This window comes from Primulina tabacum, chromosome 2, assembly GCF_025594145.1.
Source record: "Primulina tabacum isolate GXHZ01 chromosome 2, ASM2559414v2, whole genome shotgun sequence".
Taxonomy (NCBI): domain Eukaryota; kingdom Viridiplantae; phylum Streptophyta; class Magnoliopsida; order Lamiales; family Gesneriaceae; genus Primulina; species Primulina tabacum.
The window spans coordinates 4,054,246-4,080,801 of record NC_134551.1 but is presented as its reverse complement, the minus strand read 5'-3'; the positions used below and the strand labels follow the sequence as shown (position 1 = coordinate 4,080,801).

The 26,556-nt window shown below is 36.8% G+C and overlaps 3 protein-coding genes across 3 annotated transcripts; 2 read left to right on the top strand and 1 right to left on the bottom strand.

The window, feature by feature from the left end:
- Positions 1 to 328: 328 nt before the first annotated feature.
- On the top strand, positions 329 to 6,771 carry LOC142526445 (putative LRR receptor-like serine/threonine-protein kinase At1g67720). The gene is made up of 15 exons (XM_075630856.1): positions 329 to 418; positions 726 to 837; positions 1,564 to 2,601; positions 3,221 to 3,353; positions 3,542 to 3,613; positions 3,706 to 3,774; positions 3,854 to 3,925; positions 4,018 to 4,086; positions 4,315 to 4,460; positions 4,548 to 4,789; positions 4,896 to 5,022; positions 5,097 to 5,165; positions 5,283 to 5,469; positions 5,766 to 5,901; positions 6,283 to 6,771. Exons 1-15 carry the CDS (start codon positions 374 to 376, stop codon positions 6,613 to 6,615), a joined length of 2,850 nt encoding a protein of 949 aa, XP_075486971.1. The 5' UTR covers positions 329 to 373; the 3' UTR covers positions 6,616 to 6,771.
- A 2,945-nt stretch (positions 6,772 to 9,716) lies between these two features.
- Positions 9,717 to 12,116, top strand: LOC142526437 (pentatricopeptide repeat-containing protein At3g09650, chloroplastic). The gene has a single exon (XM_075630845.1). The coding sequence runs from the start codon at positions 9,835 to 9,837 to the stop codon at positions 12,049 to 12,051; it is 2,217 nt and encodes a 738-aa protein (XP_075486960.1). The 5' UTR covers positions 9,717 to 9,834; the 3' UTR covers positions 12,052 to 12,116.
- Positions 12,117 to 12,453: 337 nt separating this feature from the next.
- Positions 12,454 to 23,883, bottom strand: LOC142526428 (putative DNA helicase MCM8). Its single transcript, XM_075630835.1, has 17 exons — positions 23,553 to 23,883; positions 18,582 to 18,722; positions 18,380 to 18,491; positions 18,046 to 18,268; positions 17,764 to 17,927; positions 17,190 to 17,447; positions 16,445 to 16,540; positions 16,128 to 16,280; positions 15,249 to 15,319; positions 15,052 to 15,170; positions 14,674 to 14,803; positions 13,995 to 14,046; positions 13,765 to 13,921; positions 13,513 to 13,687; positions 13,260 to 13,430; positions 13,047 to 13,160; positions 12,454 to 12,879 (listed from the first exon to the last, which is right to left on the bottom strand). Exons 1-17 carry the CDS (start codon positions 23,739 to 23,741, stop codon positions 12,829 to 12,831), a joined length of 2,376 nt encoding a protein of 791 aa, XP_075486950.1. The 5' UTR covers positions 23,742 to 23,883; the 3' UTR covers positions 12,454 to 12,828.
- Between the last annotated feature and the right edge of the window lie 2,673 nt (positions 23,884 to 26,556).

Genomic DNA, 26,556 nt, shown 5'->3' with positions numbered 1-26,556 from the left:
AACAATATTCAAGCGAAATATTTATTTATTTAGTAAATTTTTTTAAAAAAAATCTAAGTGTACTTTTTTTTCTTTACTATAGATGCTTACGATTATAAGGTAAAAGCTATATAAAATAAAATATATTATTATTGGTAATTTCGATACACATCCAGATATATTTTCTAACATTAAAATAATATAAGGTATCGTTAAATATAAAATATACCTTCATGATATTTCATTTATATTAATAAGTATTATACATAAAAATCTGCAATATTTTTTAAGCTATAAACCTACAATATTCCTCTGATTAATAATAGTAAAGATTCAATTATTATAGCCACCTGACAGCAAAATCCCAATTAAGTTTGGGCGAAGTCTAATAGAAATGGCTGGTGGCAGTACTGGGATGAACTGTGTGCCAGCAAAAGGGAAAGCTCTATCTCTTATGTCTCGCATTCAGTAACTTGAAAACATTCATTCTCTTCGATATTATGCATGTAAAAGTGTACAGTTGTATAAAATTTTATATATATATATATCTGTGTGTGTCAGTGTGTGTGTCTCTGTGTATAAGAAGAAAGAGAATCTTGCTTCTGCTACTACTCTCTGTCCTTTAGTCTTCTTTCAACTCACAGCAATCAAATCAATATCGTTGTCATATGCAATCACTTTCTACCTGTACACTTCGTTTCTTCATTTTCATTGATTCATCTTATTAGAGCGTCGCTTTTCAGAGGTACATCAAGAAATCAAGAAATACTAGAGAAATGGGGAGTATTGGAGTTATTTTCACTTTTCTTTCTTTATGTGTTCTTCTTTTGATGGATTCCTCGACTGCCCAGATGCCAGGTTTCTCTTTTTTCTGTTTCTTTATTATTTGGTTGTTCCTTTTTTTTCTTTTTTTTTATATTATTTTATTTGTAATCAAACACTGTTCTGCTCGTGAGGATGAGTTTCTTGATTAGTATCTTTAATGTCGCTGGGAGAATCAGCAGCTGAAGATTCATTCACTTTTAACTTAGTTCGATATATAATTTATTGACCTGGGCAGCGGGGAGAGGGCGATTATAATATATATTATATTACAGTTTTATACTCGTAAGTTTAGAAAACAATATGAAACTGTGTGGGACATTGAAGGGATTAAAGAACAGGAAGTTGAATGTTGCGAAGCTGCAGCGATTACCGGAACAGAAGATATATTTTTGTGAGATATGGTGAAAAATGATTTGTTCCTGTTGAAAAGATTCTTGGAAATTGAAAATAATTTAGGTCTCAGCAAGAGATGTTAACTGGTGGTTGCGATTACAGATGTGATGTGCTGGTGGAACAACGGCAACCAAAAAATGTAGTTGAAACTGTGCCGGCTTGTTTACTGTTGCACTTTTGAACTAAATATAATCTATTGCTTGAAATAAGATTAGTTTAACCTGAGCAATGTCTGGCCTGTGCAAGAATCTGTGAGAAGCGATAGTCATGCATTGCTCAAGTATATAACCGCAGGGTTTTATTGATTCTGTTCTGTGAGTGACATATCTTGCAGTACTGCTAACATCAGAGCAAATTATAATGCAGGTTTTGTAAGTTTAGACTGTGGTGGTACAGATGATTTCACAGATGAACTAGGACTCGAATGGAATCCGGATAGCCAGATTGTAAGTGGACAAGTGGCCAACATATCCGTAGCAAATGAGACCAGACAACAGTATAAAACATTGAGGTACTTCCCAGCAGATCACAAGAAATATTGCTACTCGCTTGATGTCATTAGTAGGACGAGGTACCTTATACGAGCGACATTCTTATATGGTAACTTTGACAACAGTAATGTGTATCCCAAGTTTGACATTTCTTTTGGGCCAACTCATTGGACTACAATAGTCATTACTGATGCCGATACAATAGAAGTTCAGGAGTTAATTTTTCTAGCTACGGATCCCACAATCAGCGTTTGCTTGTCCAATGCTCCAACTGGGCAGCCGTTTATATCTACTCTTGAGCTGAGGAAATTTAACGGCTCCATCTATCTTAATCAATTTGAGAACCAGTTCTTGCTTAGTGTGTCAGCAAGAATAAACTTTGGTGCAGATTCTGATGCTCCCGTAAGGTATCCAGATGATCCGTTTGATAGAATATGGCAGTCTGACTCCTTGAGAAAAGCCAACTACCTTGTTGATGTTGCTCCTGGAACTGAAAGAATCTCGACTCGATTGCCCATTGATGTCAGTAGTGGGGAAAGACCACCGCAGAAAGTGATGCAGACGGCCGTAGTAGGAAGAAATGGATCACTGAATTATCGTCTAAATCTTGTTGGTTTTCCTGGTTTTGGTTGGGCATTCACATATTTTGCCGAAATTGAAGATTTGGACCCTCGTGATACGAGAAAATTCATGCTAATACTCCCGGGTGAACCTACTCTTAGCCAAGCCGTTGTAAATATTCAGGAGAATGCTCACGGAAGTTATCGGCTATACGAGCCAGGATTTTACAACATCTCTTTCCCATTTGTATTATCATTTAGATTTGGGAAGACTTCTGATTCTACTCTGGGTCCTCTACTCAATGCATTTGAGATTAACAAGTATCTGAAAAAGAGTGAAGGCTCTACAGATGGTGAGAATGAGTGAATTTTGTTAACAACCTTACTCGCACAACTGACACAAATGAACTCTTGACTCTGCATTGAGTTAAAGAGTCGAGTCTAATAGTGGAAATTGATAGAGATTTCTCTGAGAGAAAAACAAGTGATTGCTCAAGACCTTTTACCTTGGTTCTTCCATCTTAATGTCATATAGTAGTCTGTCCTGGCCCCTGTAATATTAATAATCTTCCCCTGTAGTGGATCCAGCAGGGGGGACCTCATAGGAAAAAATTTTGATATTTCATATGGAAATTTTTTTAAAAAAATTTCACTTAGTCCCATATAACTTTGATCCCCTTCCATCCCTCGGTTTCCTGATTCTAGCCATGATCTTAAACCTCAAACCGTGCACGGACATTTTTGGCTTATGTTGATGACTCCCCTTGGTTTGGCAAAATTCTGTCAACCATCTTGACACCATGATGTGAGTGTAACAAAATAGGGAATGGAAATAACACTGGCCTTTTTTATTTATCCTTTTCTTGATAGGCCGAGGAGTGCCCCTTTTGGTGCGAATGGAAGAATACAAATTTAGAATAAAATGCTTTCCTTCAAACCTTACTTATCTTGTAGTGTTTACATGAGCTGCAGGACCACTTCTTGCTCCTGTAGTCGCAGCTTATTCATCAACCGAGTGGGCACAGGAAGGGGGCGACCCATGCCTCCCAGTTCCATGGTCTTGGGTCCATTGTAGTTCAGATCCCCAACCAAGAATAACATCAATGTAACTTTCTCATTCATTTTTCAATTTTTTTAGTTCCACGAGGTTTCGTGCTGCTGCATAAATTTGAATTTCGGTGCACACATTATAGATCCTTGAATGAGTTTCTATTTGAGTATATAATAGACAACAACGTGCACCTACAAATTCAATTTCCATGAATTTTTACATACCTTTTTGTGTTTTTACAGCCACTTATCGGGGAAGAATTTGACAGGAATGATTCCTCTAGGGTTGACAAAGTTGCGTGGCCTAGTCGAGTTGTAAGTTGCAAGCTCTGCCATTTGTTATATTGATTTGTAAAGTACTTTCCATTGTCTCAATTCAATGAACTCACCAAGTCTTTTCACGGCAGATGGCTTGATAATAACTCACTGAGTGGTTCAATTCCCGATTTTTCCGGTTGCCCGAACTTGAAAAAAATGTGAAGTGCAAATCATTCATTATGTTTAGTTCGTTATAAAATTTTCTCAGTAAGTTTGATGATTTTCTAACTGTGGCAGACATATTGAGAATAATCAATTGACTGGCGAGTTGCCTTCTTTCTTGGAAGAGCTGCCAAATCTGAAGGAATTGTAAGTTGAACCAAAATATCATCTTATAATTAACATTTTCAAACAAACTCATTTGATCAAGATTTGTAAAATTTTCAATGTTAACCCTGCAGGTACGTTCAAAACAACATGTTGTCAGGACGTGTGCCGCCTGGCCTTCTAAATAAAGATCTGATTTTGAAGTGCGTGTATATATATATATATATATATATAAACAATAAGTTGAAATCATAAGATTGTAGTCAATATTGACTACTTGAGGAGCAATTTCTTGATTACGTATTATGTTGTATTTTCTTGAACAATGGTGTGTTTGTACATATGCATGTCAATTATTTTTCAAAATTATTTTTGTATCATTGTTTTATCCCTGGTGTATAATAATTTATACATGTATATTTGGGCATCAGCTTCACCGGAAACTCAGATCTTCATGCCTATGGGAAGGGATCAAATCATAAGAAATTAATTATAGGGTCTTCAGTGGGAGCAGCTGCTCTGCTTATTGCTACTATTATCTCCTGCATATTATTGCCCAAAGGAAATAAAACAAATCGTAAGCAAACTTAGATATGAGTAATTGTTATCAAGTTAACTTTATGTAGCACAAAGCTTACTTGGATTGACAATTCTGTCTTTTCAGAAAATTTTCAACATGGTACGTCTGCGCAAAATCTTTCCTCTTCTTTGGAAGACGCCACAGCAGATTCTATGTGTTGCTTCAAGTTATCTGATATAAAAGAGTCAACAAATAACTTCGAGAGAAATATTGGATCAGGTGGCTTTGGGATTGTATATTATGGGAGACTGAAAGATGGAAAAGAAATTGCTGTCAAAGTTTTGACTAATGATTCCTATCAAGGGAAAAGAGAATTTGCTAACGAGGTACTATCATTGTATTGTGGTCTCTAATAATTTCCAATGATAATTCTAAATTACAGTAACTGTTTTTTTAACTTAGTTTGTAAACTGATTCGTGCTAATGAACCAGGTGTCTCTTCTTTCAAGGATACATCACAGACAACTAGTTCAGTTTCTTGGATATTGCCAAGAAGATGAGAGGAGTATTCTTGTTTACGAGTACATGCATAATGGAACTCTAAAGGAACATTTGTATGGTAAGAATTTTAATTTGAAACGAGAGTGGTTGAATTAATGTTTGTTCAATCAAATGTATTTAAAACTATGGTAGGTCCTTTAACGCGTGGGAGGGTTCTTAAATGGATCAAGCGCCTAGAAATTGCTGAAGAAGCTGCAAAAGGTCAGCTAAACACGATTAAATTTACCCTCTTCTGGTTACAGTTTGGATCCACTCATTTTATTTGATCGAGAAAGGGAAAAGAAAATAAAATTACTTGTGTTGTCGTGCTTGTTTCAGGAATCGAGTACCTTCATACTGGCTGTGTTCCATCAATCATCCATCGTGATTTAAAGACAAGCAACATTCTTCTTGACAAGAACATGAAAGCTAAGGTTTCAGATTTTGGCCTTTCAAAACTTGCAGTTGATGGAGCTTCCCATGTCTCTAGTGTGGTTCGAGGAACTGTTGGTTATCTTGACCCCGAGTATGCCTTTCTTTATCTGTTCTAAGCTACTGTTGTATCTTAACTTGCAAAAATTAGGGAATGCATTTCTTTGATCATCAACCTTTTCATATTCATTACGAAACAGGCTATTACTCTTTTTTTAAAAGAAATCTCAAAGACAGAAATCCACCAATCGATCACCAAAATAAATACTTCCCTTAAAAAAACCATTCTTGATATATGCCACTCAGTTTGTTCAGTGTGAAATAATGTGTGTGATTCAAAGCGTTAAGATAGTGGCAGCATATACCTTTAACAGTGCTATCGTCGTTCAGGTATTATATCTCCCAGCAGTTGACGGACAAAAGCGATGTATATAGTTTTGGTGTCATTCTCCTTGAGCTCATCTCCGGTCAAGAAGCAATTTCTAGCGAAAGCTTTGGTGCAAATTGCAGAAATATAGCTCAATGGGTAAGATTGTAGTCACCAATGAATATCTATTGTCATTATATGGTCTTATAGGCCTTTTCACACCTCTCCCGCTTTACAATTGGCGCCGGATATCACAATTACCCTCTCCTTTAGAATACACCATTCTTTTGTAGCTTATCACGGCCCATGCAAGTGAGACTCTGCTTGATAGATTATAGTAGCAACTACTCGACATTCATCTTTACCCTACAATTATGACTAAATTATAAATTACTAGGAAAATTTTTTATTACAGTCTTATAAAGTCATTCACGACCTCCTCTATAATCTGATGTAGGACATGTGGTCTTGTATCATATCTATAACTTCGAAATCAAGATTTTGGTTCCACTTGGTTGCTTACGATCATTTTCGTTACAGGCAAAGCTTCGCATCGAAAGTGGTGACATACAAAGTATTATCGACCCTACCTTGGATGAATACGATATCCAGTCAGTGTGGAAAATAGCTGAAAAGGCCCTGATGTGTATAAAGCCCCACGGGAGCATGAGACCATCAATATCTGAAGTAATTAAAGAAATCCAAGATGCGATTGTTATGGAGAAAGAAGCAGAAGCTGTGAGACAAAGTAGTTCAGCTGAAACAGTGAGGCATTCTGCTAAGTCTTCACTTAACACGGGGTCATTGGATTTTGGTGTTAATCAACCTTATTTGTCCATTGATGACTCCATCGCGCGGCCGACTGCACGATAGCTCAGTGCATTTTGCTCGATAAATTTTTTTGGGTTCCGATTCTTATTCTTTTTGAAGCAAGTTTCCCATTTTTTGTTAACTAAAATCTATCTTTGATTGATTGGTTGGTTGGTGTTTGAATCTTGTTTCTTGGGATTTAAGCATGATTTCTTTACGTAGAGAAGTATATTTCATCGAAGAATGTGTTAGATCAGTGCCCATTAAACCAATTATTTGTTTTTGCTGGAGTCCATAAATCATATCAAATCTAAAAAGTATGATAACACATTAAAATTTAAACATGCTTCAAACATGATCGTAAAATGTTCCTAGACATATAATTATTGATTTTAACATTAATGATGCAGATACAACGCGTGTCCATTTGTAGAAATAGATCTATGCTACGTCGAGAACAACATTTTCGATGTTTTTGTGTAACATGTTCATATGAACAAATTAATGGCTCCATACAAAGGAATATGTGATCTCTTTGGATAGGTAATTTCCGTGTTTTTGGTTTTTCTTTTATGGAATGTCTTAAGTTAACCGGCGCTTTTAGCGCCCGGGCTCTAGGGATGGCAACTTTTCCCACGGTTTGGGGCCTCGCGGGGAAAAATCGAAACGGGGATGGGGATCCCCGATTTTTTCGGGTTTGGGTTCCGGTTCGGGGATTATTTTAAATCCCCGATATAATTCGAGGCGGGTATGAGATTACTATCCCGAAATCCCCGAACCCGTCCCGAAAATAATATCAATAATAAAATAATAATATTAATAATATAATAATATATTATTTTTTAAAATATTAATAATCTTATTATTATTAATATTGATATTATTATTAATATTATCTCTAAGGGCACCCGCATTGGTGGGTGTTATAACACCCACCACCTCATCAAAAATCTTGGGGTCCACATGCCACATACACATTATGTTAACACATTTATTCTCCCACATTCATTTTAACATTCACACTCATTATTTGTAGGTCCCGCTGTCCACTCATTCATCTTACTCTTATTTTACATTAAATAAATTCAATTTCAAATTTTTTAAGAAATTTAAATTATTATTATTTTAGGGACACATGCCACATACAAATTTTTTAAGAAATTTACACATCTACTTAAAATTAAAATTTTATTATAAACCTAAAATAAAATGGTACAACATATAATAATAAATTTATTCATCACGTGCGTGGGGCCCGCGTTCAGCGACGGGTTTTGAAAATCCGTCGCAAATAGCGACGATTTTTACCAAACCGTCGCTAAGTTTCGAATTTTTTTTAAAAAAAACTGACACAGAGGCGTTCATATGTGTATGAACGCCCCACACCCTCTCTCATGTGAGTGAGCGTTGGAGAGTGAGTGTAACACCCCTTTAACACCCAATGTGGGTGCTCTAATAATAATAGATAATAATAAGTTTTGGTTTGACAAAATCTTCGAATTCGTTATCGTCTTGCAATATTAATATTTTTGAAACGGGGATGGGAAGTTGATCCCCGAAGTTTCAGGTTTGGGGATTCCCCGAACCCGAAAAAACGGGGATGAGGGTGGGGATGGAATTCGGGGATGAGGATGGCAAACTCGCCCCCGTCCCGGCCCATTGCCATCCCTACCGGGCTCTCTCCCAGAGAACCCTGCGCTTGTTGGTTTAGCTTAGGGATATTCTTTTTTTCCTGAGAACTTCCGGAGGCCGGACCACAAAAAGAGAACTCAATACGGAGATCCTCCCCTTAGGGATCCCCTCCGGTGGTGGGCCGAGGCTTCAATAAAAAAATAAAGATGTATTCTATTTTTTTGTTTTGAATTTGGATGAACTTCTTATATTAAAAAAATCGATTTAACATATACTAAGCTCATTTTATAACATCTCATTTCATGCACGATGTGGACACCCTATTGCAGATATATGGATGCATCAGGTTGCATTTGCTTGAGAATCAAATATTGTTGATTTGAAATTTAAATAAAAATTCCAATAAAATGGATATCAAATAATAAAATGGATATCACTCGTGAGTCAAATCGATATGTTGGATTTGATAAATGTGATATATATCTTTTAAGCTCAAAAGATCAAGGATATAATCGAGTGGAGCCGAGTTCGAGCTTTATTCAACGAATAAATTCATGGCTGACGAGTTTATTCAACATTTTATCAAATCTAACGAGCTTAATAAATATGAATTATACATTTAAATTTTTATTAAATTAACTAAAAAATAAATTATATATTTAGATAAAAATATAATATTCTTATTAAAATTTGTAAATTTATTATAATAAATAAATTTAATAGATTTTTCTATATATTTCACAAGTAAAGTGCAAAATTAATAAATTAAATATCAAAACTATTATTTTTTCTTCTAAAAATTGACTCATGAAGTTACAGACGGATATGTTCACGAGCTAATGAGCCGAATATTATAAAGTTTGAGATTTGTTTGTTTATCCTAACGAGACTCATTAAACGAGCTTTTATCGAATCGAGTTTCGAATATTTCAAACGGCTTGGTTTATTTACACCCCTACAAAAGATGAAAGTATTAGTCTAAATATTATTGATTTTAAAATATTTCATTTATATTATCATAAAAACTTTTAAGATCTTGTTTCACGAATTAATTTCAAAAAATATATAATTTATTTTTGTTTTAAAAACATTTTTTCACTTTAAACATTGACCGAATAAAACGTACCGTCTCACGAGTGATTGATTTAAAAACCAAGAAATTCCAAGGGAAAAAAGGCAACGGTTGAAAATAAAAAGTTGAAATTGTTGAATGTTGAAATAAGACTTTTAAATATTAAAAATCATTGTGTGATGATGTATTTATTTTCGGATTATTTCCAAAAAAAATTTATAAATAGATTTTTCAATTTATGAAAAAAAAACACAATTAAATTGACAAAATTTAATACATTTCATGAATCTGAGATTTTTATTTTTTATCGTATATTTTCTTTTAATATCAACAAAAATGTTTCTCCAATTGTTTTTTTTAAAAAAAACGAACCTAAAAGGATGTGCAGAAATAACCCAATCAATTCATGCCAAACAAGAGGACAAGCATAAGTCAGACGTGGTACTTTCCCTCTCCACCCAAAATCAAACCATTAATTAACCCTTAAAAAAATATCCATCTAAATTCTAATCACTGAAACTCCCTCCTCCAGGATTCCCAAATAAATCCAGACTTTTTCCAAACCAAATGGGCCAGCCATGAGCACCACCCACAAGCTCATCCTCCACTGGGCCGCGCCGCCGCCTTCCTCCGCCACCCTCTTCCCTTCCGTCAGCTCATCTTCCCCTCCTACAACTCACAAGCCCCCATCATTTCTTGTTCGAACAGCTACCAATTCCTCTGATATCTATCTTTCTTACCCCGCCACTCAAAAACAGTGTCCCAATTCCCTAGACCAAGCATTACTCACTCTACTCCAGCAAAGGAAAACTGAAGAAGCCTGGTTGCTTTACAACCAACAAGCCCATCTCGCAAATCCCACGTGCCTTAGCCGACTAGTTTCACAATTATCCTATCAAAATACGGTGGAGGGCTTGACTAGAGCCCAATCGATAATTCAAAGGCTCCGCCACGAACGCCAGCTCCACCGACTCGATGCCAATTCCCTTGGGCTACTCGCGGTGGCAGCTGCCAAAGGGGGGCACACTCTTTACGCCACATCTATTGTCAAATCCATGCTCAAGTCTGGTTATCTTCCTCACGTCAAGGCGTGGAGTGCTGTGATAAGTAGGCTCGCTGCTTCGGGAGACGACGGCCCTTTTGAAGCAATAAAACTATTCAATTCGGTGATGAAAAGGATTAGAAGATTTACGGATGCTGAGATAGTTAAGGACTCGAGGCCGGATACAGGTGCTTACAACGCGGTGCTCAATTCTTGTGCCAATCTTGGTGATACAAAGAGGTTTCACCAACTGTTTGTTGAAATGCCAGAGTTCGGATGTGAGCCGGATGTGTTGACTTATAATATCATGATCAAGCTGTGCGCAAGAGTCGGGAGGAAAGACTTGCTTGTGTTTGTTTTGGAGAGGGTGATTGGAAAGGGGATAGCTTTGTGCATGACAACGTTGCATTCCCTAGTAGCTGCTTATGTAGGTTTCGGTGATTTAGAGACTGCAGAGAAAATGGTTCAGGGTATGAGAGAAGGAAGGAAAGATCTATGTAGGATTTTGAGAGAATCATGTGACGAAGATCCGTATACGGATGATGAAATGAGTAATGGGAGTGATGTATTTGAAATATTACTCCCAAATTCAATGGATTTTAACAGCGAACCACCGGAATTGCCTACCGTGTTTGCACCTGATTCAAGAATTTACACAACCTTAATGAAAGGTTATATGAAGGCAGGTCGTGTTGCTGACACGGTGAGGATGCTGGAAGCCATGAGGCACCAAAAGGATAGTGCTAGCCATCCAGACCATGTAACTTACACGACAGTTATTTCTGCATTTGTAAGGGATGGATCAATGGATAAGGCTCGACAAGTGCTGGCTGAGATGGCCAGAATACATGTGCCTGCTAACCTCGTCACTTATAATATTCTTCTGAAGGGATATTGTCAGCAACTGCAGATTGACAAGGCAGAGATTCTCATCAGGGAGATGATCAATGAGGCGAAAATGGAACCAGACGTGGTTTCTTATAATACATTAATTGATGGATGCATATTGGTTGATGACAGTGCAGGTGCACTATCATACTTTAATGAGATGCGGAAAAGAGGTATTGCCCCTACAAAAGTAAGTTATACTACTTTGATGAAAGCTTTTGCTTCATCTGGCCAGCCAAAATTAGCTGCTAAGGTGTTTGATGAGATGCTCATCGACTCTCGGGTGAAAGTTGATTTAATTGCATGGAACATGCTTGTGGAAGGATACTGCAAACTCGGAAAGGTTGATGAAGCTAAAACTGTAATTCAGAGAATGAAAGAAAATGGGTTGTATCCAAACGTGGCCACTTATGGAAGTCTGGCAAATGGGATAGCATTGGCTAGAAAGCCAGGAGAAGCACTTTTACTATGGAATGAAATAAAGGAGAGGTGCACAATTGAAAGTGGAGGTGAAGAATCTAGCACCCCACCCGCTGTGCCACCATTGGAACCGGATGAAGGACTCTTAGATGCTGTGGCGGATATTTGTGTCAGGGCAGCTTTCTTCAAGAAAGCTCTGGAGATTGTTGCGTGCATGGAGGAAAACGGGATACATCCGAATAAAACTAAGTATAAGAGAATCTATGTAGAAATGCACTCAAGGATGTTTACCAGTAAGCATGCCTCTAGGGCTAGACAAGACAGAAGAAGGGAAAGAAAAAGAGCAGCAGAGGCTTTCAAGTTTTGGTTGGGATTGCCAAACTCATATTATCATAGTGAGTGGAAGCTTGATCCTGCAGACGAAGATGAAGGCGGCGATTCCTAGTCTGCTTAGCAGTCAATGTAATAGTAATGTACTTTATTAAGGAAAAAAATGGAAATTTTCCAACATCATTGACTGTTTTCGACATATCATACCATTTTTTTCAAGCCTTAACTGGAACAGTAACCCACAATAAACTGAAATTCGCGGACTTGTAATGGAATCATATTAAGTTCAGTACAAGCTGACTGGAACACCTTGGTTCTGAATCTCAAAGGAGAAACTGGTCACAATTGAGATCCATTATCGGCACCGCATGTAGATCCATTTTTACTTATAAAAATGGAATTAAAAACATGAGCTAAGAGATATACCCTTAATTGGCATGATAAATCATGCATACCATAATGGCAACTGTGAATCAGAATGAATATGCAAAACCAAAGAAACCATTCTAAAATAATGGACTTTAGGATGCTTCCACATGTCCAAATAAGGAAAAAAGATGGCATTAGTCTGCAACTATCGCAATGGCTTTTTCAAGGACTAATTGGGTGACTTGGAATAAAAAGCTATAGGTATAATTTAGCGAAAGAACTGTAGATTACGAACGCATAGTTAAACTTCTAAGTTAAAATACAATCCGGTGGTTTGTTTTGGCTTACGACTGCTGACTTTTGGGAGGGTTATGATTCTGCTTGCATGAGGGATCTTAACATACAAGCCTAATGACACTCAATATAATCTAAAACACAAATAATGCCAGCTCATGAGTTGACCATCACGTAATGGCTAACCAATCGACTTCACAGCTTAGCCTGTTCCATAGAGCTGCAGGTCTTATCTTAACCTAGATGATGATTGACTGCGAGAATAAGAAGAAGATAGCACCTGCAGTACGAAAAAAAATTGGAAATCCTTAATATGGTTATATTTCCCGTGCAGAAGTTTGAATATTATTTATGCGCGTTGGCATTTAACTGAAGTACTTAAAGATAGCACCGGCACTTTGCCCAAAAATGCCCAAATGGATTTATGAAGTCAAAATAGCGCAAAACCTGGTATGTCTTTGAGCCTTTTTTCAAAAGATAACCAACATTGTTTAGATTATCCACGAATGTGTCAATATCTGCAACCCTTAAACCGATTCTATCTGCCAAACTATATATTTCCTGCACAAAAGATCAGTGAATCAGACTCTTGTCTCCACGGTTGTTTTGGTTAGTTAAATACATATCAAAGGAAGAAAAGAATAAGTCCTGCTTCCATACAGCTATAGAGAAACAATCTTTCTGCTGCATTTCGGATTGCTTATTCAGTGCACTTAAAAAACGCTTGGCTTCTTTCTGTTGACTCATTCCACCACTTCGTCCAAAATCAACAAAGCCATTCTCGTCAACATATTTATCATACAATGAGTCTTTCATTATTTCAACAACATCCTGTGAAAATTCAGTACAAAAAACAATTCTGAATTTTGTTGAAAACCATCTGGAACAACCATTCTTTACAGGATAAACTTACCAAAGCATCTTGAGCACTAATTTCTTCCCTCAAGTCCACCCTAGCCCTAGCTTCTGCTAATCTTACCAAGCTTTCTAGCTGCCTTGCTGTTATTGGAGTACTATCGAGAGACGTATTATGGTCTCTTAGCTGTAAGTAAAACTTCTGCAGAATATCTGCTGCTGGTTTTGTCATCCTTAATTGAACAAAAGGTTGCAAGTAAATATAGTACTAACTAGATTTTTGACATTTGGAATAAGAACAACAGATCACCTTGGAAAGACAAAAGTCCTTGCATAAGCAATGTATTTACGCAGAAGTGGACTGGGCAGTGGAACAAAATCACTTTCTTTCTTAGGGTCCAGTCTCAACCTCATAATTAAGGAACCACTTTGCAAAGTCATATCTACGCCCCTAATATCCCTTGGTTCTGCATTGTGGCAATTTAAACTTGGCGTCAAGAGAATCATATGGTGAATGATTTACAAATATTGAAACATCACCTCTACATAACCTCTTTCCGGAGGGTGACGCATGGCCATTACCAGCATGAAGCTGTTAATAATATAATTCCATGATTAATATTTAAAATCAGAATATTTTAAATATGATGGTCTAATTGTATATTAAGACTCCATGAAGCTAATCTATTGATGATTCCAGAAGCTTTTTAAAGAGAACACGTTTATCTAGAGCTGGTTCTATCTTGCGTTTCCTTCATTAGGAGTAGGTCATACATTGTTCTTCAGGAATTGCAGAACCATAAAAGCAATGAACAAAGTACTGTGACAGTAAGAATGTTAAGATTCATCCAGATATGATTTCTATTATTCAGTGTGAAAAAGTATTAACAGGAATTTTTAGCCTGGGATTTTGAAACGGTAACATGCAAGCATTCGGGCTTCTGAATTATTTCATGTCCTTAACTTTTAAATATTGCAATAGTTTCCTAACAAATCCATATTTGAGCATTTGGAATTGTCTCCCAAGACTTGGGACATCAAGTTATCAAACTGCTCATTTTAACTCCGCGAAATGCTGGTATAGAGTGAATGTTAAGGTTCAAAAAGACAGTGAAGCATGCATCTAGCCGGAAAAGTGATCTCAAATCAAGTGCATAAAACCAGCTATTGAATGTCTTGTACTCATGCATCTGTTTTGACCGCTGGCGGAATGACTTACTGACATTACGTGCTCGGAAAGCCTCTTATCCAGCAACTCGTCAGGCTTATCAAGTAATATGAAAACCAAATCAAATCGTGAGAGGAGTGCAGCACTCATTTTCAGATTCTCGTTCACAGTTTTCGCACGGCTGCAATTAGACTACAAACTTGAAAACAGAACTAATGTTTAAAATAAATTGTATAGATGCGATAAATACCAGAGCATCTGAGTCAGAGCATGCATACAGAAAGCCTGTAGCTAATCCTTTGTTCCTCTTCCCATTTGGAAAAAGAAAAGGAAAAGGAAAAGGGAATTTTTTGGAGATAATGGATGCTGGGCAATAAAAGGGAAAAAGACGCAGTAAACCATAGTTTGGATCTAAATTAGTGGCAGTACTTATAATGACCCCCAACAGGGTTTGCCGCCGCTAAAACAGATGTTCTTGCTGATAAACTTGCCACAAGTCCTGCCTTTGCAACAGACACACACTGCTGTTCCATAGCTTCCAATAGTGCCTAAAGACATTACATGATAACAAAGTTTCATTTGGATAACGAAGTCCTGTCCATGGAACGAGTCATGAGTTGACAAACCTGGTGGTCAGCTGACATTTTGTCGAACTCATCAATACAGCATAATCCACTGTCAGCGAGTACCATGGCACCTGTAAAAGAACATGATTGTTGATTTTAGCCATGTGTGTTTATTTTGTATACAAAGCCTATATAAGTATGATCTGATTGAATTTCTATATATGAGGAACAGATAAAAATAATATTTAGCCCAGCTCAGGGATTCTTCTGGGTGAAGTGTTTAGTTGTCCTAAATGTTATATAATTGTATATGTGGAAACTAATTATTCAATCTCAACGGTTTTTGGCCTGTTTGAAGGTCATTTGACATCAGGATATTCCGTTTATATGAGTACCAAGCACAGATGTTTTACTTTTCTAAGATATCCCTTCCCCCTACTCTTGGTCTTCACCTGACATTATTTCAAAGTTAACCGAGAACAAAGACCGAAATTGTCTCTTACTTGGAAAAAAGAATTTTTGAAAAGACGTTTATTAAAATTTGTACATTCTCTGAGAGATAAAGGTTAAATAAGAGTTGCAAAACCTAATCCAACAAAATATTAGTAAGTTTATGCTCTCTATAAATATGCATGAAAGAATTATTTATGTGAAGAAAAAATTCGTATCTTTATGGGATAGTGCTCGTGTCTTTGAGTATATGAGAGAATAAATACAAGGATCTGCACGGTAAATTAACATCTGGAAGAGTAGAATTTGAAATCAAACAACCACTAACTAAGTTTGAAACAGAGATAGAGAGAGAAGAAAGAAGGAATGGACATCAAACCAAAATTGTATTAATCTTCAGCAATTAAGATGCTAGTTATAATTTCCAAACAAAACTTGACACTCCCAAAACAGTCAACTTGGTTATAGTAGTGGCAGAAGACAATATACCAGCCTCAAAAGCGTAGTCACTTGTCATAGGATCTTTTACCACTGTAACAGTAAGGCCAGCATTTGTTGTGGCATTACCACAAACATAGATGCCACGTGGAGAAACCGAAGCTGCTGCTTGAAGAAGTTGACTTTTACCAAGTCCAGGATCACCTAATTAAATGGATAAATAATAATTATAATTATAAATATCAAAATTTCAAGAGTTTAAATGCTCCCATCAACTGTAGGTGAATTTTGGAAACAGAAAAAACTAAAAGAACTGGCAAAGTTGGTTCCAATTCAATGCAAGAAAAAATAGAACATAAATTACGTACCAACAATAATTATATGGATATCTCCTCTGACAGGTACCTTATTCTGATCCATAGAATGCTTTCGAACACCACCAAACAGGGACAATGTAATTCCGGCTTTAACAAACAAAGAAAAGAAGAAAAATAGCACATTCACCATTTTCTGACATCCAAACTTATGTTTTAAATTCAACAAACCAGCTATACTATTCAAATGCATAAACAACAATAGAACCTCTGAAGTCTGCTTGTAAACCAGATGCTCATGTGATGAGCGAAAGTGAGTATCTCTTGGTAAAGAATGATTGCAATAAATAGTATATTTATTAAGTACCGGAGAATGGCACCACAATATTCCATCACAAATTACAGGTTAAGATGGGTTAGATTCTATTCTATTTTTTCACTGGAATGGCAGTGTGGCATTTTAGGTCAAAAATAAGACAAGGTTTACAGATTTCTAGCTATTGCCTGGTAATAAATCGGAAACCTCAGTTACGTATTCATAGAGATGAACCATTCTTGGATTGTGTATAATTGTCATATTTAGAAAAAGTAATATGGTGTGTTGAAGGAGCTAAATCTGATACGTCACCAGAATCATGGTTTTGATTGAACAATGCCAATATTATACCTACAATCTAAATGCTTATTCTTGGATAACATTCTTAAAATTAAAGGGTATAGCGACACAATGGTTCTTAATCTCATTTTTCATGGTTATAGATTAATTGAAAGAAAGTCAATCAGAATAATTTTCATATACCTTTAACAAGCTCATGCCCATAAATGGATGGACAAATTGATTGCAGAATTTGACGAAAGACATCAGAGCCATGCTCCTCGGAGAACTTTACAATGAATTCTAGATCTCTGGGAGAAAATGAATATAAATCAAAACGCTCTATATTCTTGGCATTGGCATTTTGCACATCCTCAGTCAAGGATTGTGACTTTGAGTTTGTTATTGAAACAACTTCAACGTATAAATAATACAGTGCTTGATTTTTGCCTTTTGACTTTCCTGCCACAGAAGAAATCAAAGCAGTTCTGTTCTGTTCAGTACATGTTTAGGAATCATGTAAATAATGGAAATATTATGTTGAATTTCAGGAATTGCAATGGAAATATTTTTGTCAGGTAGACCTGATTTTTATATCTGACAAAAAACCTATTGTTTGGGGAACACGATATAAATACAAGAAGATACATCAACAGGACAAAAGTTGAGGAGATGGTGTAAGTTTGACTTTCATCTTAAAAATCCTTCCAAGTCCTCATTAGATGGCACATAAGACTGGGAGAATATTGTGGATGTTGCAGCAGATAGTTTCACATACCTCCTCCAATATCCATATAACTATTGATCACTCGTATTATGCCAATGACAGTCACAACATCACCAGGAACGCATGCATCCACAAGATCTTCAGTCAGCTCACATTCAACAGTCCGGGGAACATGCCCTTCTTCGTGATGTTCGGATTTCAGCAGCTCCTGAATCCTATAAATCACATTACGTTACATTAGGAAAGTATCAGACAGATAGTATGGTCTTGCTATAACATATAAGGAGGGAATTTTCTTAAGCATGGCAGTTGATGAAATGTCCGCAGCCACACCTGATCTTTTGGAAATCAATTGACCGAGCACTAGATCTGATTGGATCAAAATATCGACTCCTGCAAGCTTGCATTTCACATTTTGATGGTGGAGAAAATTTCCCCTCAGGAAAGCCACATGTAATAGTAGTCCCGCATTTAGCACAGGAAAAACTCATTTGCATCACCATAGGGCGGACTGTACTAACTTTTATCACTGTTCCACGTACTGATACAAGCCTATCTATTTCATCATTCAATTAAGGAACCACAATTATTTACCCTGTAAAGCAATTTTCATCACAAATAACTCCTATATATTAAAAACAATAGTTGAAAAGATTCACAGCATTACCAATATAGGCGGCCTTCAGATTCTTTAGAGCAATCATGGACTCCGGGTAGTTGTGCAGACGGATATTAACCTTGGCATGATTTTCACTGAGATCTTCTCTTATGAAAAGGACCTGCTAGAATTTGAAAGCATGTAAAAATCATTTCCAAGCACAACATGCAATGGCTTCTTAAAATACACAAACACTACTCTTTCTATGTACCTTGTGCACTGCAGCACTCATGCACAGCAGAGCATCTTTAGATTTTTCCTCTAATGCTACGAAAAATGCCTCAACTGCACATACTTTCCGGAACTGCTGAAAGTCCAAAGGTAAGTAGAAGAAGTGACCATCCTCTTTTACCTATCCATCAAAATTAGAAAGTTACACAAAATAAGCCTTTCTTGTACGATTATATGATGATACTTTGCGTATGGATATCAGTATAGGATAAGTAGATTCAATCAAACATTAATCATGCTATAAAACTACCCTGCTTTCAAAAATCTTATTCCAATGAAGAAGCTGTCTTCAGATTTTGTATTTATCTCGTATTAGAAGTGTATTTTGTAAACACACTTTTATAAACACTCACACACTCATACGTTTCCTACCTGCTTTCTTTCATGTATAAATAGGCTCACTGTTGAATTGAGAATTTAGAATTCTCTTTCATTCCGCACTGCGGTTATAACACAATATACTTCATTTGAGATTTCTCCATATTTCTGAAATGGTATCAGAGCTATCGAAACTGCTCCAATCTCTGTAAACTGGCTTCCATGGCCAAAGGTAATCAAGCTTCAAACACTCAGGCAGCTGCTCGAGTATCTCTGGAAGATTCCAGCAGCCCCTTCTACTTGTACAATGCTGATCACCCAGGCTTGAATTTAGTGTCGCATAGTCTCACAGGTACGAACTACAATACTTGGAATCGTGCTATGTCAATGGCTTTAACAGCCAAGAATAAGCTTGGATTTGTTGACGGTAGCTTTGCACGACCCCCAATTGATGACCTATTATATGGATCGTGGTTACGGTGCAATAGTATGGTGACATCATGGATACTGAATTCAGTTAATCGTGAAATCGCCGATAGCTTGCTGTATTTTTCAACAGCACATGAAATTTGGGGAGATCTACGCGATCGTTTTCAACAGAGCAATGCTCCTCGTATCTTCCAAATTAAGAAGCTGTTAAGTGGATTACAGCAAGGTTCTATGGAGGTTGGCACATATTACACGCGGATGAGAACACTTTGGGATGAATTGAAAGAGTTTCAACCAGTTTCGGTGTGTAAATGTGGTGCGATGAAGGATTGGGTTAACCATCACAATCAGGAATGCAGCATACAGTTCCTCATGGGATTAAATGAGTCTTATGCTCAGAATCGAGCTCAGATTCTCATGATGGATCCATTGCCTACCATATCGAAGATCTTCTCACTGATTATGCAGTAAGAGAGGCAACGATCAATTCACAATGATGTGCCGAATTCATCTATGAATAAGTCTTCCTCATCTTTTTATTCACCTCACATTGCTGCTGGCTGTCAAAGGGTCATTTGGCAGTCGAGATGGTAAAGGAAATAAAGTCAAGCTCGAGATGCACTAAGTCCAGACCAGTGCAAACAACTCATTGCATTCTTGAGCTCTCAACTCCAACTTGATCATGGTACTTCTTTGGATTCACAACAGCATGAGACTTGTGAAGCCTCAGTCTCTTGTTTCAGTGATACATTTCCTTCTTGTCTTAGTGTTCTTTCCAATATTCATAAGCATTGGGTATTGGATACTGGTGCTACTCACCACATCTGTTGTTCACCATCCTTGTATCATGTGTCTACACCTGTCTCTACCACTGTCACACTCCCAGACAAATCCAATACAACGGCAACACATATAGGATCAGTTTCTCTATCCTCTAACTTCTTACTTGAAAATGTATTATGTGTTCCTGCCTTTCATTTTAACCTCATATCCATCAGTGCATTAACTAGAGACATGCATTGTTCAGTGTCATTTTCCTCTGATTCTTGTCATATTCAGGTTTTCACCGAGGGCAGGATGATTTGGACGGGTAAACGAGTTGGCAACCTATACATTCTAGATCCCTCAAGTTTGTCTCCAACCATATGTAATGTTTCATCTACTCAAAGCAAACTGTGGCATTTTCGTATGGGCCACCCTTCTTAAACTAGACTCTCTGTAATAGGTAAAACTTTGGGTATTGAATCAATAAAACGTCATGAATCATTTGACTGTTCTATTTGTCATATGTCCAAACAAAAGAGATTATCATTTCTCTCCAATAACTCCACATGTGCTGCTTCATTTGATCTTCTCCACATTGATGTTTGGGGTCCTTTCCACCAAATAAGTGTCGAAGGATATAAATATTTCCTCACCATTGTCGATGATCACTCACGTTTCACTTGGGTTCATTTACTAAGAAGGAAATCTGATATGTTAACCATCTTTCCTGATTTCTGTCAGCTGATCTCAACTCAATTTGGGGCCAAGATTAAAGCAGTTAGGTCTGATAATGCACATGAATTAAACTTCGCTGACCTCTTTAGATCAAAAGGTATAATCCCTTGCAAGTCTTGTGTTGAGCGTCCACAGCAAAATTCTGTCGTGGAACGCAAACATCAACATCTTTTGAATGTTGCACGCGCCTTAATGTTTCAATCACACACTCCCTTGCCTTATTGGTCTGATTGCATCATTACTGCAGCTTATCTAATAAATAGAACACCCTCTCCACGTTTGCATAACAAATCTCCATTTGAATTGTTACACCATAAGCCTTCAAACTATTCACATCTCAAGTCCTTTGGGTGTTTATGTTATGGTTCCACGTTACCAAGCCAACGCACAAAGTTTTCCCCTCGAGCCATCAAATCTGTCTTTCTTGGATATCCACCTGGTTACAAGGCATATAAACTCATTAATCTCGAAACAAATGAGGTTTACATATCTTGTGATATTGTTTTTCATGAGAATGTGTTCCCCTTTGAGAGTCAACATACACCCCAAGTGGATCCTTTCTGTGATAGTGTTTTGCCGACTCAACCCGAACCAATCTCCACGCCTAACAATGATGAACATCCTCCGCATACTCGTTCTGGTAGACTCCATGTTCAACCATCTCATCTACGAGAATACCATTGCTTTACCACTAATTCAACATTTTCTTCTTCTACCAGTCATCCATTAACTAATGTGCTAGATGATGGCAAGTTATCTCCATCATATAAAGTCTTGATTAATGCTATATCTACTGTTGTTGAACCTCAAACTTTTTCCCAAGCTGTTGTTTCTCCGGAGTGGCGTCAGGCCATGTTGGATGAATTGAAAGCCTTGGAATGCAATGGGACTTGGACTGTTGTATCCTTGCCACCCGGGAAGAGTGTTGTGGGATGTAAATGGGTATACAAAGCAAAATTCTTGGCCGATGGCACTCTTGAACGATATAAGGCTCGTTTAGTGGCAAAGGGATATACTCAACAAGAAGGGATTGATTATTTTGAAACCTTATCCCCTGTTGCTAAGCTTGTTACAGTTCGAACTTTGTTAGCTTTAGCTGTTGTGCGTGGATGGCATTTGATGCAGCTAGATGTTAACAATGCTTTCTTGCACGGTGATCTTTCTGAAGAGGTATACATGTCCCTACCTCCTGGTTATCAGATCAAGGGGGAGACACCTTATCATCCTGTATGCAAGCTACACAAGTCTTTATACGGGCTTAAGCAAGCATCCCGACAGTGGTATACAAAGTTTTCTTCCACTTTACTTCGTATTGGCTTTGTCCAGTCACATGCTGATCATTCTTTGTTCACCCGAACTCAAAACAATGCCTTCATAGCACTGTTGGTCTATGTGGACGATGTAGTTTTAGCCACGAATAATGAGGCAGAAGCTAAGGCCTTGAAGATATTTCTCAATGATTAGTTTAGGTTAAAGGACTTGGGTGACTTAAAATACTTCCTTGGACTTGAAGTTGCACGATCAACGCGTGGAATTTATATCTGCCAGCGTCATTATGCTTTACAATTGCTCACTGACACTGGTTTTCTCGGTTGTAAACCACGAACAACACCCATGGATATTAACGTCAAACTTTCACATGATGATGGTGAGTTACTTCCTGATTCTTCCCTATATCGTAAGTTAGTAGGGAAACTCTTGTACCTCACAGTCACTCGGCCCGACTTGGCTTACTGCATTAACAGACTTAGTCAATTTGTATCTGCCCCACGAGATAAGCATCTTAACGCAGTATACTCGGTGCTTAAATACATCAAGGGAACGGCTGGCCAGGGACTATTTTACAGTTCATCATCCACTCTCAAGCTCAACCTCTTCACAGATTCTGATTGGGCAGCTTGTCCAGATACTCGAAGATCGACTTCTGGTTTTTGTGTACTTCTTGGAGATTCTATTGTATCTTGGAAATCAAAGAAGCAACACATTGTGTCCAAATCTTCAGCTGAAGCTGAGTATAGAGCAATGGCCAATGGTACTTGTGAAGTGGTCTGGATGTTATGCTTATTGAAAGATTTGCGTGCCGACGTCGCTGGTCCAGTAGCTTTGTTCAGTGACAGTCAGTCAGCTATACATATTGCCTCTAATCCAGTATTTCATGAACGAACAAAGCATATCGAAATCGATTGCCATGTTGTGCGGGAAAAAATACAAGCTGGGATCATCAAGGTGTTCTACATTGCATCTCATTTGCAGTTAGCTGATATCTTCACAAAATCTCTGCTTCCAGAAAGATTTCGGGACTTGATAGTCAAGATGGGTATTCAAAATATACATTCTCCATCTTGAGGGGGAGTATTAGAAGTGTATTTTGTAAACACACTTTTATAAACACTCACACACTCATACGTTTCCTACCTGCTTTCTTTCATGTATAAATAGGCTCACTGTTGAATTGAGAATTTAGAATTCTCTTTCATTCCGCACTGTGGTTATAACACAATATACATCATTTGAGATTTCTCCATATTTCTGAAATCTCGGGAATGCGAACCGAGAACAATAACATTTGAAACCAAACTTCCATTGCATTTTTATTTTTCAATGAGACCATTACCTAAACCGAGGAAAAAAGAGTAATCGCATCTTATGCTTCTACATTTCTTAAAATGCAAGGTCCAAACGAAGACTACGAGAATACACGTACCTGAGAAATAAATTGTTGACTTGAAGGAGAGGAGAAGAAGTGAAATAGATCGGATGTTATGCAGTGTCTGAGCTCTGAATCTTTAGGATTGATGTGGGGAAAATACAATGCCAGAACGCTCCAGCAATCATTGACCGACCTCGATTGGAGTTTCGATTTAGCAATCATTGCCGCCGAGTTGCCATACATCGCGGTTGAAACGGTGGGGTACGGTGCCAGTGCACCGGTCGATTGAAATTTCTCTACTCTGTTTGAACGACGGGAAAAAGAATATCTGCTAATTTTTGCTTTCGATGCCCACTAATTTGGAGCCAAATTAGGACTAGACTAGACCCGACCCGGGGACCGTTCATTTCGGGTTGGATGGTTAGCACTATGGTATAAACTAACCAATTGAATTGCATATAAAAAAATTTAAGACCTGAAATAAACATCTGAGTTTCAGCTAGTTGGATTCAAATATCAAAAATTTAAATATTTTTTTGTCAAAAATTTAAATATTTTTTTGTTTGAATTCAGTTTGAATTAAAACTAAAGTTCGAGTTCGAATCGAAATATCCTGACATATTCATCAGCTATTTTAATATATAATTAAATTAATGAAATATTAAATATCGCGAATGAATCACGATATTTATATTACTCGAAAAAGTTTTAAAATGTTTGTATTTCTTTGCCAGATTACAATAATTTAGTTAAATTAATTTAATACTAAAATAGCATCACTTTTTACATGAATATTTTTACATCTATGACCATCCAATTAAACAAAGATATTTCTTAATATAAATATTTAATTCAGCGTAGATTACATACGGAGAAAACGAGTTAAAAACACTCTTATCTGCACCTGTTTTAGAATCCTATTTTTTTTATTAAAAAAAACATCATATGTGTTGTGAAAAAGTAAAAATTTATGGTAAAAAGTAAAAATCTCAAACTCTCAAAATTATCAAACTACACACTTTATAAAATTTTCCTCTCTACTCACTTGTGAATTTCTTCACAAATGGTGAGGCTATTTATAGAATTTCTTTACAAATAATCAAAAAATAAAATACATCATTACCTACATCATCACACACTAATTTTCAATATTTACAACTCTTATTTTCAACATTCAAATATTCAATACACACATTTTAAATATTATTTTCCAACACTCCCCCTTGTGATGATGATCATAATGATTGTATTAATTACGTGTTTTTATACTGCCTCGTTAAAAACTTTACTAGGAAAAACCCATTGGGATAAAAACCTTACTAAGGGAAAAAGAGTGCAGTCACGTAAACTCCCCCTCATGTTGACATGAACAATTCTTCACAAATTTCGTAGATTGCGCATCCCAATATTATATATGTGTTTTCTGAATATTGTCGTAGGAAGTGTCTTTGTGAAGAGATCTGATGAGTTTTCACTTGATTGAATGTGACGAACATCAATACATTTATTCTTCTCAAGCTCCTTGGTGAATGCAAAGAACTTAGGAGGAATATATTTAGTTCTGTCGCTTTTTATGTATCCTTCTTTCATTTGAGCAACACATGCAGCATTATCTTCATATAGTATCATAGGCTTCTCGTCGAATGATAATCCGCGTGATATTTGGATATGTTGGGTCATTGATTTTAACCACACACATTCACGACTTGCTTCATGTAGTGCAATAATCTCGGCATGATTTGATGAAGTTGTTACGAACGTTTGTTTCTGTGAACGCCAAGAAATTGCAGTGCCTCCACGAGTAAATACATATCCAGTTTGGGAACGTGCCTTGTGTGGATCAGATAAGTATCCAGCATCGGCATAACCAATTATACTTGGATTAGCATCTTTTGAATACAAAAGTCTCAAGTTTGTCGTTCCTCGTAGATAACGGAATATATGTTTAATTCCGTTCCAGTGTCTCTTTGTTGGATATGTGCTAAATCTTGCCAACAAATTTACGGCAAAAGATATATCAGGCCTTGTATAATTTGTAAGATACATAAGGGCACCGATAGCACTTAGATATGGTACTTCTGGACCAAGAATATATTCATCATCTTCACATGGACGGAATGGATCCTTTTCTATATTTAATGATCTAACAACCATTGGAGTACTTAAAGGATTTGATTTATCCATATTAAAACGTTTAAGGATCTTTTCTGTATAATTTGTCTGGTGAACAAACATTCCACATTCTTTTTGTTCAATTTGTAAACCCAGACAATACTTGGTTTTTCCAAGATCCTTCATTTCAAATTCTTCCTTCAAGTATGACACAACTTCTTGAATTTCCTTATTCGTTCCAATGATGTTTAAATCATCAACATATACAGCAATAATTACGCATCCGGATGTTGTTTTCTTAATTAAAACACAAGGGCATATTGAATTATTTACATATCCTTTTTCATCAAGTGATCACTTAGTCGATTATATCACATTCGACCGGATTGTTTTAACCCATATAATGATCTTTGTAATTTCACATAATAACATTCTCTGGGTTTTGAACTTTGTGCTTCAGGCATCTTAAATCCTTCAGGGATTTTCATATATATATTACTATCAAGTGATCCATATAAGTAAGCTGTAACAACATCCATAAGACGCATTTCTAAATTTTCAGATACCGTCAAGCTAATCAAATACCGAAACGTAATTGCATCCATCATGGGAGAATACGTTTCTTCATAATCAATTCCAGGTCTTTGAGAAAAACCTTGTGCAACAAGTCGAGCTTTATATCTTACAATTTCATTTTTCTCATTTCGCTTTCGAATAAAAACTCATTTGTATCCAACAGGTTTTACACCTTCAGGTGTAATGACTATAGGTCCAAAAACATTACGTTTATTCAGCGAATCCAATTCAACCTGGATGGCATCTTTCCATTTTATCCAATCATGCCGATTTTTACATTCACCAAAAGATTTTGGGTCATGATCTTTATTATCATTTATGATGTCGATTGCTACATTATAAGAAAATATATCATCAATTTCTTCTATAT

Bases quoted from the DNA above. Each gene is read 5' to 3' on its own strand.
- LOC142526437 (XM_075630845.1), top strand. From the start codon at position 9,835: ATGAGCACCACCCACAAGCTCATCCTCCACTGGGCCGCGCCGCCGCCT.
- LOC142526428 (XM_075630835.1), bottom strand. From the start codon at position 23,741: ATGTATGGCAACTCGGCGGCAATGATTGCTAAATCGAAACTCCAATCG. The intron at 13,688-13,764 runs GTGATCTGTTGT...TGTTCAATTAAG, and splicing joins AGGACTTTTGTCTTTCCAAG to GATGACAAAACCAGCAGCAG. The intron at 13,161-13,259 runs GTATGGAAGCAG...TCTTTTGTGCAG, and splicing joins AAGATTGTTTCTCTATAGCT to GAAATATATAGTTTGGCAGA.
- LOC142526445 (XM_075630856.1), top strand. From the start codon at position 374: ATGGCTGGTGGCAGTACTGGGATGAACTGTGTGCCAGCAAAAGGG. The intron at 3,614-3,705 runs GTAAGTTGCAAG...TTTTCACGGCAG, and splicing joins TTGCGTGGCCTAGTCGAGTT to ATGGCTTGATAATAACTCAC. The intron at 3,926-4,017 runs GTAAGTTGAACC...TTAACCCTGCAG, and splicing joins CTGCCAAATCTGAAGGAATT to GTACGTTCAAAACAACATGT.